Source organism: Natator depressus, chromosome 3 (assembly GCF_965152275.1).
Source record: "Natator depressus isolate rNatDep1 chromosome 3, rNatDep2.hap1, whole genome shotgun sequence".
NCBI classification, from domain to species: domain Eukaryota; kingdom Metazoa; phylum Chordata; order Testudines; family Cheloniidae; genus Natator; species Natator depressus.
This window is the reverse complement of record NC_134236.1, coordinates 66,036,257-66,050,090: the sequence shown is the minus strand read 5'-3', so window position 1 is coordinate 66,050,090 and position 13,834 is coordinate 66,036,257. Positions and strand designations below refer to the sequence as shown.

The window sequence follows — 13,834 nt, the reverse complement described above, 5'->3', positions numbered from 1 at the left end:
GCTATTTTAGAATGCAGTGAAATGAAATTCATTGTTTTTAGGACTCATTATCAGCTACAGCAATTTAGAATTTCCATAGAAGAGTTTGTAAGGCACCCAAAAAAGTTTTCCAAGCTAGCAAGTATGAACTAGATAATCACCTCTCAGGGCAGGTCTATACTACAGGGTTAAGTCGACCTAAGTTACGCAACTCCAGCTACAAGAATAACGTAGCTGGAGTCGACATAGCTTAGGTCAACTTATTGCGGTGTCTACATCACGCTGGGTTCAAGGAAAAGTTTTCCCGTCGACTTCACTGGCATGAGAAGCATAAGGTAAGTCCCGTCATCGATGGGAGAGAACTCTGTGGTCAATTTAGCTAGACCCACTAAACTGACCCCCCAGTGGATCAATCACCACAGCATCGATCCACGGTAAGTGTAGACATGCCCTCAGAGTGCACATACACTCTTTGGGGTAAGTCCAAACTAATTAAGGTTAGTTTACTCAAATGTTTCACAATTTGTATCATTCTGCACATGCTATTATATAAGATATGTGCTACTTGCATACTAGAAGATGCTTGTTGGAGCAGAACCCTGAGAAAATCAAGGGAAATGTATTTTTAAAAAAACCCACACATTGTTTAATAGTATCAGTTTGAGAAGTTTCAATACTTCCCTTTAAAAAATTAAACAAGTGAAGTCACAATTTTTCTAATGAGAACAATTTGAATTTATCAGAATTTTAAACATAAATAGAGTTTTGGATAATAATGCATGTCATGTGTTGATTATTATATAATTAAAAACGTATTTGAAAATTCTAACCCTCTAAGAGTAGCAATACTCAATGCATCAAAATTTTTGCAGGCTTCAAGTTCAAATAATTCCTGATACGGGGTGATGCTTTTCCAATAATTATTAGGGCAAGTTTTTACTTTATTATATTATAGGTGCTAGATGATCTAGTTTCAGCTTTCATCAGCCTTGTGTACAATTCTCATCATTCCCATGTATCCAGAAACAAATCTGGGCATACTTGAGAGGAGTAATTCGTACCGCTACATTATAATCCTGCTGCATACCATTTACATCCATCCACTGATGACCTGAATAAACAGCAATGATTTTGCGTTTCCATTTCTTCTTGTTTGGCTCTTTAAGACGGAGATAGACTCCAGATCCAATAGACCCAGGCTCAGCATCACAGTACTGGTAGAAGAGATCACTGGATTCATCAGACACACTACAAAATCGATAGACTAACTGCCCAGATCGATCATCATCAAAACCTGAGAAGTGGATCATGCTACCAGGCATCTTTCTGATTGTTGGGCTGATTCCCAGCTCCATATATTTCTTTTTGTGAGGGCGCTTGAGCTCAAGAACAGCATAATCATAATCCAGGGAAACATCCCCAGTTACACCTTCAAACCAGCCTTTTGGGATCTGGGTACTCTTTACTCTGGTCCACTGGAAGGAAGGTTTACTATCGGAGGTTTTCCGACTCCTCCCTGTTGCCTTTTGTTTTCTGCCACGACCTTTGGATCTCTGCTTCAATTCTGTGGTATGCTCACTGTGATCTCTTGCCACAGAAACCTCTCTCTTACCCCTTTGAGCACCTCTGCGTTTCTTGCCCTCACCTTTAGATCTCATCTTCAGCAATCCCACCCTCAGCTTTTTGCTGCCCTTGACGTAATCCTTGCCATTATGAATACAGTGAGCGGCTGTTAGAACGTGCGTGGGGGAAATAAGAATGCCACTGCAGCCTGTGGAAATCTTCACAGCTGTGCTAAAAGGGAAGTTGGTCATGAACCGCTTGTCAGAGATACTGAATCTGCTGTCTGTGCCATATATCTGCCTCTTTCTTCTTGAGGACGTTCTTGTGGTGGTGGTGTTGGCTGCGTCAACTGCTAGCCCTAGAACATTCACATGAGTCAGGGTCCGTGTGCCATTCTCAAAAACTGTCTCATAGGACAGAAACTCCTTCAGGTCAGACAAGCTTGGCACTGGGAGTCTCCTTTGGCATTCAATTCCACACACATTACTCAGCTCTAATTTGGCTTTTGCCTCAAATTTAGGGCTGTCAAGGGAGAAAGTCCGTTCACTCACAATCTGGGGTACATTCTTCAAGTGCCAGGTAAAATCTTGTTCTGTTGCGGCTCCATCAGTCAGACATAATATGGGAATGGAAAGCATCAACAACAGCAATATACGTCCCATTGTGTTAATGTGTGTTGCTCTGAAAAAGGGAGAATAGAGACTCAAATTGGTATTTATATTTAATTTATGGGATTATATTGTATGACAACAGCTCTGTATAATATTTCCATCAAAATCAATGGGAGTAGAATATTGGCATCTGAGTTACAAAAGAAACAGGAACTCATTGAATCTTCATTCATTTCCCCACATTTTGATCTCTATAATTCTACTTATGTTATTCATTAAATAATAAATTACACCTAGATATAAATCATAACACTCGTATTTTAAGAAGCTAGCCCCATTTCCTTCATGTTCTACTTTAACAACATGGCATGGTACCGATCATAAATGCATCTGATACATTTCAAATCCATCAACATCAGGCTTTATAGTGTAGTGCCTTGTCTAATTTTGTTCTTGTGTTTGTGGCTGAAAACACTCATGACTGCAAAAATTCTGAAGATAACATGCAATAAATGCAGATCAACATGTGCAAAATGTTTTTTTAAAAGGCTACATAAAAGTAAAATAGCTTGATTCAAATTAGTACTTTATCCAAATGAAAATGGTCTTTATTGTATCATATCCAACAGTAGTAGCCTTAGGCCTAAGCAACCTATGCAGCCACATACCACGCATCCAACCAGAAAGACAGATGGCCATCCCTAGTTCTGTCTGTTTCTGGTACCTGTGGACAGTGAGACACATTCACTCCTTAAATTGCCCGCTTGTGCTGTTGCTTGGAAGGATTTGCTTCTGCTCCATCCTCTGGCTTTCTAGTCTGTCTGAGGAACCCAAGAGCCACAGAGCTTCATACACAAAGGGTGAGTCACAAGATAGTAGAAGATGGCTAATCTGGGGGAGGGGTTTCAGCGATTCATAGAGTAGGGAGGACACAGTCATAGGTGGTGGACGAGCTAGATGGGCCTCCCAAGCTATTTCCCTTTCAGATCTCTCAAAAAACTTTTAATACATATTACAGTGGTGCCTGGAGGCCCTGGCTAAGATGCAAGACTCATTGTACCAGGTGCTGTATATACACAAGAGCTTACATTTTAAATAGACAAACACAAATGAAGCATTATTCTTGTTTTACAGATAGTCTTTCTGTGCCTTAGTTCGCTAAGTGACTTTCCCAAGGTCACACAGGAAGGCTATAGCATAGCCAGGAGTGGAACTAAGCTCCTCTGAATCCTAGCCCAGTACCTTAATTGCAAGTCCATTCTAACTCTGTAGATGGACTTGATGCCTAAAATATTAACCAGATATTGGCTGTTGTCATTTGGAGAATTGAGCTTATTCATGTACCCCTTTGTACAGTTGGGTAATATTGAAACCTAAAGCACTGCCTATAATTAAACCGTAAGTTAAGTAATTTAAGGACATGTATGGTTATGCTCTTTGGTTTACCGTAATTAAGTGGAAACCTGGATAAAATGTCTGTTTTATATTACATATAATATAGTTTAACAAATTATATATAGTTTAGCAAAATCTGAATCCTTTGTTTTGGTGAAAATTAAAGATAATAAAAAGAGAATAGGGCTAGATATTACATCATCTTCCAATATCCTAAACTTGTGTGGTACACTAACTTTGATTCCTAATTAACTTACTTAGGGCAGGACTACACTAGCGCAAGTTACAGCGACCTAAGCGCTGTCTACACCAGTGCTATGTCAGCAGGAAATGCTCTCCTACTGACATAGCTTCCGTTTCTCGTGAAGGTGGAGTAATTATGCCGATGGGGAAGAGCTCTTCCATGGGCATAGAGCATCTTCACAAGATGCTCTACAGTGGCTCAGCTGCATCGGTGCAGACCTGCCCTTCGATTCATGCCCCCTTACCAATTTATTCTCCTTACAGATCTTCTAAATTTGGACCACTAAGTCTGAGGTAAAGGGACTTAAAGTGGGCATGAAGGCAGAGGTGTGGCAATAAAGGCAACTAACATGAGGGTATAAGAAGATGAACTTTAAAGTAGGCCAGATTCTGTTTTAAAGTATACAAAAAACTTTAAAAGCCTGAAAGGATAAATATTACTGATATTAATGTGAAAAGAACTGTATTTTAATGTCCTAATACACCTGTTTAACAAGTAGAGATGTGCTAAGAAAGCCAGTTGTTTTGTAGAACTTGTGAAACCTGTCAATATGCGAGACACATGCTTCCTAGAATTCCCCTTCTCTTTGAGCCTAATGACTGGCTCACAATTCAGAGTCCACATACATGATGTTTTCCTACAGCTAACTGTCATAAATGTTTAGGAATGTTCACTAATGCTAGTTTCATGCAGAGAGACTTGGGCATACCACTGCTGAAGTCTTTCCAGGAAGATGGTTGATGTCCCAGCTGGAGCTATAACTAACTTTTCTCTATATAGAGGCTTCCTACAATAAAACGGGTGGGGTGATGTAACTCCCTGCAATCATCTCTAACACAACCACAAAGACCACATCAGCTCTTCCTGTCTGAAAGATTGAATAGAATGGTTATTCTCTGTAAGGGCAGACTTTAGAAGTCAAGAATTTTTACATTTATAATGAACCATTTTTTGTTTGCTATGAGTTGAAAATGAAGTACTTTTGAGAGTTGGAAGAAGCCTATACCCAGAAACAAACCTCTTACAAACATAGGAATTGCCATATCAGAGCAAACTAGTTGTCCTAGATAATGTTTTTTTATTGCTACACATGTTTAAAATTAATAAACAGAGACCTTAAACACTATGCTGCTTTAAGGTAGGGAGCAAGTGCTTCAGAGAAGGAGAAGAAACTGGGAACAAAACAAAAGGGAGAGGGGCGATTCAGTCCCCTGTGAAAAACTTCAGCTTCTCCTTCCAGTTATCAACCCCCCCCCCCAACACAATGATGAGAGCTCTTATCTTGATCTGCTGCATGTACAAGCCCCTCCAACTTTCCCCACTTCAAACTCCCAACATCCCAAACATTTCTCCATCCCCCATAGCAAACTCCCCCCAAACTCTACGCTCTGCTTCTACTCTGGTCCCTCTTCAACAACAAGCTCCAGTATAACATATCTCCCTCTTCATACAATTAAAACACCCACAAGCAGATTTGTGGGTCTGCCCCAAATTTCCCACAAATTCATTCATAGTTGTAATTCACTTGCTAATATAGGATTGATGAGAAGAAAAATGAAGCTCAAGTTCCTGGCAGGGTTTTTCCCTCCAATGGCTATCTTTTTAGTACAATCTGTGTCCTGGGGTTGTTGAAAAGGTACTTATCATTGAAGGGGTTTGCACAAGGACTAGGGCTCTAGTATCTCAAAAACAGATTTAAGTAATGTTCAGACCTCAAAGTGAGGAGTTGTTACTTTAACCTGTTTAGAGGTACATCTTTTTCCACACAATTTTGCAAGGGGAAAAAAATTGGAATGAACAGTTCAGGAAGAAAACTCACTGTTTTGGGGCAACTATCTATCAACATCTAACCACAGATAGCATGTGCAAATCTCAAGATGAATCATGAAAATGTTTAGGGGTAACAGCACCCTCTCCTCCAGACTCCACAGAAGAAACCATTACTCTAGTAATGAGCTCAGACATAACAGTAAATCTCAGTCCTGAATTCTGTCTGCCACTTCATCCTAACTTGTGCTGATATGCTTGATGAGTGCATTGGTTTACATATCTGACCTTCCATTCTGGTTTAAGAAAAACAGAGATCTATTCTGAGATATTGTAAATTTAGGTATGTGTATAGTGCACAAGCATAGAAGCTAATTTTACAAGATATGTATTAAAGCACAAAGCAGGGTTCTGAAATCAAACTAAACTTACTTCAGCTGCAAAATGAATTAATGGAATTAAGGATAATTTCAGCCTTTCCTTATTGCTTAAATTTGTGTGTGTGTGTGTGTATGTGTATATGTATATATATGTATGTGTATATGTATATATATGTGTGTGTATATATATATGTATGTGTGTATATATATGTATATGTATATGTATGTGTGTATATATATATGTATATATATGTATATGTATGTATATACGTATATATAAATAAATAAATAAAAAAAAAAAGTTAGGATGAAGTGCAGATATATATATCCATCCACTAGATGGCAGAATTAGATCAATTCTCTTTAAACGTATTCTTGCTAAATATTTTATCTTTCAATGCAGTGTAATATGATGCATTATAAAACTGCTTTTATTAAGGATACTTGCCCGTAATTTTCTAGACTGAATTTTAAATTAAATTTTAGTTTAGGCTGTAAACTCGTATGTAGGAATCTGTCGTTTTTCAGTCTTCTGTAAAGAGCCGTGTACATTGTACAAATAGTCTCTCATACACCTCTTTCAGGTGGAAAAGATACATTTACCAGATGAACTGCCTTGAGAAAATGACAATTGATAAGATTGCCTGAAGACACTGCTCTGGCAAATGTTTTCACAACACACCTCACTTCTGACCCATACCATCGCTAATTCATTCAGAGTTAGTTTTCCCAGTACACAAAGGCACGGTTGTTTTGTGATAAGAACACTTATTCCACTAGAGAATGAAATGCACTTAAATATCTTCCTCTCAACCCTCTCAAGTGTCCCTCTCACCGCCCCCGAATGTTTCTCTCCAGAGACACACAAATGCATACAATTACTGGTGAACGGTGTGTGCTAAACTAAGCAATTTTCTACTTTAACAAGCGTTATTTTTACTTTGTATAGCTCCCAAAGCTTGCCACGCACTTTATGGACAGATACCATTTCTTTCCAGACAGTACTACGCCCACTATTTTCTTCCCTTACTTTTCAAGGACGAGAGAAAGAAAGCATGGTTGTCAAGCAACTTTTGTTCGTTTTGGAGGATGATTTGAACAGCTCCTAAAATTAACGCTCTGTCATTACAACTTTCGTTTCACTGGGAAGTGAAAGATGCTTGTTAGAGACCAAAAACTGTCCTTTTAAAGTTGCTGTTAGCAGTCGCTTTCACTTCCAATTAGTTTATTTTATCCACCCCCACCCCTAGGGATGAGCTGTTCTAGTTGCAGCAGTCTGTTAAATTCTTTATGCTTGCACTGCAACTAGCTTGCCTATTTATTGATACTGATCAGCTTTGCCTGTTTACAAGATTGATGTCTAGTAACTATACAATTCTCTACACTAATACCCTCTTGTGTACAATTACTACATGCCCTCTGTAATGCACTGAGCCCGCATATCAGTGTATTAGGCACAGACAGAAGAATTAGACGTAGATGGATGAATTACTCCAGCATTATCAGGAACAGAAGCAGTGTTACCTCAAACATTTTTTTCGAAATCACTTTTATGGACATATCTCTCTCAATAGATAGTTCCTTAAACGCGATTCTAGAGTTGCCTAAAAGAAAGAAAATAGCTTTTAGGCTTGTGTTTTAGAGAGAGAGAGAGAGAGAGAGAGAGATCGATCCCAGGTTTCTAAAACAAAATGATCAGTTTTCAAATTTAAATACCTGCTGCCTTTACTTTTTCCATTTCTCTTGCAGATGAACTCGTTTTATAAAAAGGACTCCAGAGGCTGAAAATTAAATAAAAAACTTAGCAGAGATTTTTGTAGCTCTTCACTGCCAGAAGCAATCTGGATAAAATTAGTGTCAATGTCAAAATATGGGCGGAATGGTAACAGAGAAACTGAGCAGATGAATCGAGAGGAGGTGGGGGAAGGTGCTGCAAAAACAGCCTCTCTCAATAGGCATTGCTGGGACTGTGCAGAGGCAAAAGTATGAAAACTTCCAAAATAAGCCTTTTCTTTCTTTCTGTTTTTAAGCTAAAGCCTCTTGAAAAGTACCAGGGAAAAAAGTGTCACCGTTCAATCTAGCCAAGAATATTTTCATCAAACTGGTCAGGCTATTCAGAAAAAGCTACTTTTAGTGTAAAATCCTGTAACTGGCCAAAATTTATTTCTTGACATCTTTCATCAACTGTATCTCTTTGTAAACGCTGCTGTAACAGAGAGGACCACATTTGTGTTCCAGTAAACACGGTCACCTTAACAGGGGAGGGTGGGCGAGTGTGAGAACAGTGTATCTACCTTTTCCCGCTGAGGCTCCAAACAGCTAGTCCGCAAACTCCAGCTCTCAGGTCTTAAAAAAAAAAGAAAAAAAAAAAAAAAAAAAAAAAAAGGCCGTTCAGCATTTTTGTGGTACGAGTAAGAGGTCTCAGGTGCAGCCCGCCTGTCAACGTGCCTGTTTGCTTTTAAAGCAGGCAGCCCCCTGAGAGTTTATTCCTAGCTCAGAAGGCGCCACATAGGAAATCATTGGAAACACCGTTTCATACCTGTTAGCATTCGAGAGAAAGGTGAAAACCTTTCCAAATCCACAGCTCGTAAAACTTTCTACGTGGACAGGCAATAGGTGCTCTACTCTTATCTAGGTCATAATCCGTATTTGCCAGCTGGTTCCTAATTTAGTGGGAGAGAGAGATCGTCACCGCCCGCCGGCCAGCACCAGAGAGAGCAGCAGCCACTGAGCACAGCCGGAGCCCTGGCGGCTACTGAAGAAGGGAATGGGGGGAGCGGCCAGGTTTTTCCCAGGCGGGGGAGGGAGGTCGGCCCGAGGGTGAGCTGCGGGGACCGCGCGCGGGTGATTCTGTGGATGGGAGGGGAAGGAAAGGGGCTGGCGGGATGAGCTGGAACAGCTGGCTGGATGGGAAGGCGGGAGAGGGCGGCAGAAGTGCACGCTGTGGGGTAACTGCTCTGTGGGGAAGATAGAGAGCCGGCTGTGGGGGTGGCGGGGACAGCGGGAGTGCAGGGGAGAAGGGGAACAGACTGGGGGTGGCGGGGACAGCGGGGGGATGCAGGGGAGAAGGGGAACGGACTGGGGGTGGCGGGGACAGCGGGGGGATGCAGGGGAGAAGGGGAACGGACTGGGGGTGGAGGACAGCGCGGGGATGCAGGGGAGAAGGGGAACGGACTGGGGGTGGCGGGGACAGCGGGGGGATGCAGGGGAGAAGGGGAACGGACTGGGGGTGGGGGGCAGTGGGGGGATGCAGGGGAGAAGGGGAACGGACTGGGGGTGGGGGGACAGCGGGGGGATGCAGGGGAGAAGGGGAACGGACTGGGGGTGGCGGGGACAGCGGGGGGATGCAGGGGAGAAGGGGAACGGACTGGGGGGTGGGGAGACAGCGGGGGGATGTAGGGGAACAGACTGGGGGATGCAGGGGAGAAGGGGAACAGACTGGGGGGTGGGGGACAGCGGGGGGATGCAGGGGAACAGACTGGGGGGTGCAGGGAAGAAGGGGAACAGACTGGGGGTGGGGGGACAGCGGGGGGATGCAGGGGAGAAGGGGAACGGACTGGGGGTGGGGGGACAGCGCGGGGATGCAGGGGAACAGACTGGGGGATGCAGGGGAGAAGGGGAACAGACTGGGGGTGGCGGAGACAGCGGGGGGTGCAGGAGAGAAGGGGAACAGACTGGGGGTGGCGGGGACAGCGGGGGGATGCAGGGGAGAAGGGGAACGGACTGGGGGTGGCGGGGACAGCGGGGGGATGCAGGGGAGAAGGGGAACGGACTGGGGGTGGGGGGGCAGCGGGGGGATGCAGGGGAGAAGGGGAACGGACTGGGGGTGGGGGGGCAGCGGGGGGATGCAGGGGAGAAGGGGAACGGACTGGGGGTGGGGGGGCAGCGGGGGGATGCAGGGGAGAAGGGGAACGGACTGGGGGTGGCGGGGACAGCGGGGGGATGCAGGGGAGAAGGGGAACGGACTGGGGTGGGGGGACAGCGGGGGGATGCAGGGGAGAAGGGGAACGGACTGGGGGTGGCGGGGACAGCGGGGGGATGCAGGGGAGAAGGGGAACGGACTGGGGTGGGGGGACAGCGGGGGGATGCAGGGGAGAAGGGGAACGGACTGGGGGTGGCGGGGACAGCGGGGGGATGCAGGGGAGAAGGGGAACGGACTGGGGGTGGCGGGGACAGCGGGGGGATGCAGGGGAGAAGGGGAACGGACTGGGGGTGGCGGGGACAGCGGGGGGATGCAGGGGAGAAGGGGAACGGACTGGGGGTGGCGGGGACAGCGGGGGGATGCAGGGGAGAAGGGGAACGGACTGGGGGTGGCGGGGACAGCGGGGGGATGCAGGGGAGAAGGGGAACGGACTGGGGGTGGCGGGGACAGCGGGGGGATGCAGGGGAGAAGGGGAACGGACTGGGGGTGGGGGGACAGCGGGGGGATGCAGGGGAGAAGGGGAACGGACTGGGTTTTTTTCTCTGGGAGCGGGCTGCGGCTGGGAGGCCGATCTCCCCCCTCCTGCACGCTGGGGGACTGCGAGAGGGCGCCGCCCCCCTGCCAGAGGTCGGAGCTGCGTCCGCGCCGGCTCCCCAGTCTCCTGCGCTGCAACTGGCGGAGGGACTGGCCCGTCCTCGCGCTGCCCCTGCCAGGGACTTTCCTGCGGCTCTTCGCGCCTCAGGGCCAGCGGGTCTCTCAGCTGCGAGCGGGGGCGTTTCCCGCCTTGGAAACGCAGGAGGCGCCGCTTGCTGATTCACCCAACGGCTTGCCCAGCACATGTCAGCGCCCCCCTCGCCATCACTCCCCACGAGTCCCCTTGATCACCTCCCTCCCCCAGCGCGCCCTCCTCACCATCACCTTCCCCCTGAGCCCCACCTCACCAGCTCCGCCGCACCACGCCCCCCTCGCCATCACTCCCCCCGCCATGTCCTCCTCCCCATCACCTCTCCCCCTACCCACCCCAAGCCTTCCCTGCACCCTCCACACCATCATCTCTCCAGTCTCATCTGTACCCCTCCCGCACCACCTCCCCCCAACCTGAACCACATCTCTCTCTCTCCATGGTTTAACCACGTCCTTGAGCAATCTTTGGTGTTTCATGAACTACCGACAAGATGACTGGGTTTCCCTCCGTCCCCATGTGGAATTTGCATATAATAAGGCCACCCTCCACCTCTCAAGGCCCTTTTTCTCCAACTACAGATTTCACCCTTGGTTTCACCCAGGCCTCCTCACGGGATCTCTGGTACCTGCTGTTGCAGACTTCACTGCCCACCTCTAAAGTAGATCTAAACCTGAAGGAACTGCTAGAATCTGGCAAGGAGATGTACAAGCATCACACTGATCAGGGCTGCCAAGCCATCCCCGATCTTGTCATCAGGGACAAGGTTTGGCTGTCCATGCAGAATCTAAGGTCAGCTTGCCCATTGGCTAAGTTAGACCACCAATACCTGAGCTCAGTTACGATTCAGGAACCTATCAACCTGGTGGCATTCAAGTTGCAATTACCAAAATCCCTCAGTATCCACCCTGTGTTTCATGTCTCTGTCCTAAAGCCCTGCACATAGAACCTGCTGTTCCCATCCTGCTCAACTCTGCTGCCCTGGCTATCAACATCCAGGGACCCCAAGAGTACTTGGTTAGACAGATCCTGCACTCACAACTCTTTAGAAAGAAGCTCCAGTACTTGGTAGATTGGGAAGTTTATGACCCTGATGAACGATCCTGGGAACCATTGGACTCTATCCATGCCACAGATCTGCCGCAAGATTTTCACAAAACTTACCCCATGGAACCAGGCCCTGGGGCTCCTAGGAGGCTCAAAGTGGTGGTACAGTCTGGAACTAGGGCCTGCAACTGCACCTGCTCAGTTGTCAGGCAGTCAGTGAGCACAGCTGGGCCACAGCACAACCACCTGATTGGTTAAGGCAGTCAGGTGGCTTGCTCTTAAGCCCAGCAGCTGTTAAATGCATATGCCTGTGGATTCTCTGTCCTGCTAGGCTTGCTTTGCTCCAAGCCCTGCTCATGATTACTCCTGCACTGTTTCTGCCTAAATGCTACCCTGTATCCACCCTTGTTCTAGTCATGTCCTAGCCTTGCTCCTGCCTTCAGGTAAGCCCTGGTTCATGGCTCCAGCCGTGCCAACTCTGGGCTCTGGTGTTTGGACTCTGTGACATTGCACAGAGTACAATCTGAACTGATGGACAGCTATGTCTCCTCAATTCTCTAACGTGGGTCGCTTTTTACACTGCTTTGCTGTGAGAGCAATCACTTCTGGTCTGTTCCCACATGGCCTCCAACATGTAGATCACTCCTAGCTATACTGAAGGAGGGCTATAGCCAGCCACTCATGATTTACATTACAGGGCAACACTAGCAAACTCCCAGTCACAGACTTTTCCCCAGAAAAGCACCCTCCTGGATAATACAAGCTCATATAAAGTGTGCCATTTATTAACAGGATTTGTTCATATCATTTTCTATTATCTCAGATGGAGTTTCCCAAACATGCTGGTTTAGATAAAACAACCAAACCAATATATTAACTACAGAAAGATAGATTTTAAGTGACTACAAGTGATGAGGCATATAGTCAGAATTCGTTACAAAGAAATAAAAGGTAAAATGCAACTAACACCTAACTTAACAAGCTAAGTGAACGCAAAGCAAAGGTCTCTCTCACCACATGTTCCAGCTGTCTTACTGGCTGAACCTCTTTCAGTCAGGATCTTCCCTCCCTCTTCCCCCTGCCCTGCCCCATTCCCTTTGTTGATGATGCCATGAATAGAGAGCAAGGGAGAGATGATTTGGGGAGATGATGCCTACTCCTCTTATATCCCATTCTCTTGTGCAAGTATCATCTCCAGCTGATGTTCAGGAGACTGAAAGTGAGCGTGACCAGGAACCTTAAACTGCTGTTTTGTCAAAATGTAGATCTTTTGCCCACATCCTCTTTCCTGCCCAAGAGTGGCCACTTAATCAGCTGATGGTCCCTTTGGTCCCATTGACACCTGGCTGAGACCTCAGCTAGACTTTTGTCTCTGGAGAACTTGTTTGTGACTGCCGTCCAGAACATGTCCACGGATATGGAGCAGGGCTTTGATAAACTGTTACCTGCAACGTGCTGGTAGGAGAAAGAGAACGCTAGAACAAATATGTAGAAATATCTGTTGGAAGGGCTCAATGAAGAATTTGTCCTATTACTTCCATACACCGCAAGGAAACTCACATTGACTTATCTGAATGAGGCTCTGCTATAAGTCCCGTGGCTTGTTTTGGTCCTGTCACAATTTTGTGTGGTTCTATCTAATTAGTTCTGTTGGTAAAGTGACTGTCAACTTATACACATTTCCCAGACCTGAAGAAGAGTTCTGAGTAAGCTTGAAAGCTTCTCCCTCTCCAGTAGATGTTGGTCCAATAAAATATATTCTCTTGTCTCTTTCATATCCTGGGACCAACACACCTACAACAACACTGCATATAACAGAAACCATGTCTGAACTTCAGTGAAGTCTTTCAGTAACTGCTTATTTGATTTGGACTTATTTTACATGAATGAGTAACCCAGCTTGGGCTTGACTAAAAGCATGATAAGGATATTGAAGTATTAACTATATGTACCCTGTGTGAGGGATATAAAAATGTTGATCCATTGTGATTAGTGTACACACATCCATACTGCTTTTAAACATTTAGAACTATCATTCTTCAAAAGCTTGGACTTGTGAAAAATATATATTTGTTAATAAATAACCATTTTTGAGCCAAAAGGCAGAGGTATGACTCAACTATCTGTATGTGTGGTTGGATTTTTATTTGTTTGTTTGTTTTGGTGGTGGTTTGTTTTTTAAAGGCTTTTGTAGAGAGCTCAAAAATATTGGTAACATTTTTCAATAAACTTTTATGATTCCAA

The 13,834-nt window shown here is 45.5% G+C and overlaps 1 protein-coding gene across 4 annotated transcripts; it reads right to left on the bottom strand.

Annotated features, from left to right (window-relative positions):
• Nucleotides 1-770: 770 nt before the first annotated feature.
• PRSS35 (serine protease 35) lies at nt 771-8,717 on the bottom strand. 4 transcript variants are annotated; one of them, XM_074946861.1, is made up of 3 exons: nt 8,479-8,717; nt 8,234-8,285; nt 771-2,223 (listed from the first exon to the last, which is right to left on the bottom strand). In XM_074946861.1, the coding sequence occupies exons 1-3, from the start codon at nt 8,486-8,488 to the stop codon at nt 963-965; spliced, it is 1,323 nt and encodes a 440-aa protein (XP_074802962.1). In that variant the 5' UTR covers nt 8,489-8,717; the 3' UTR covers nt 771-962. The 4 variants fall into 4 exon arrangements, with proteins under 4 accessions (XP_074802962.1, XP_074802964.1, XP_074802963.1 ...); XM_074946863.1 differs by lacking the exons at nt 8,234-8,285; nt 8,479-8,717 and adding exons at nt 7,464-7,543; nt 7,656-7,668; XM_074946862.1 differs by lacking the exon at nt 8,234-8,285.
• Nucleotides 8,718-13,834: the final 5,117 nt, after the last annotated feature.

Excerpts from the sequence above, each read along its gene's own strand:
- PRSS35 (XM_074946861.1), bottom strand. Across the intron at positions 2,224-8,233 it reads TGGAGCCTCAGCGGGAAAAG|AGCAACACACATTAACACAA; the intron begins GTAGATACACTG and ends TCCCTTTTTCAG.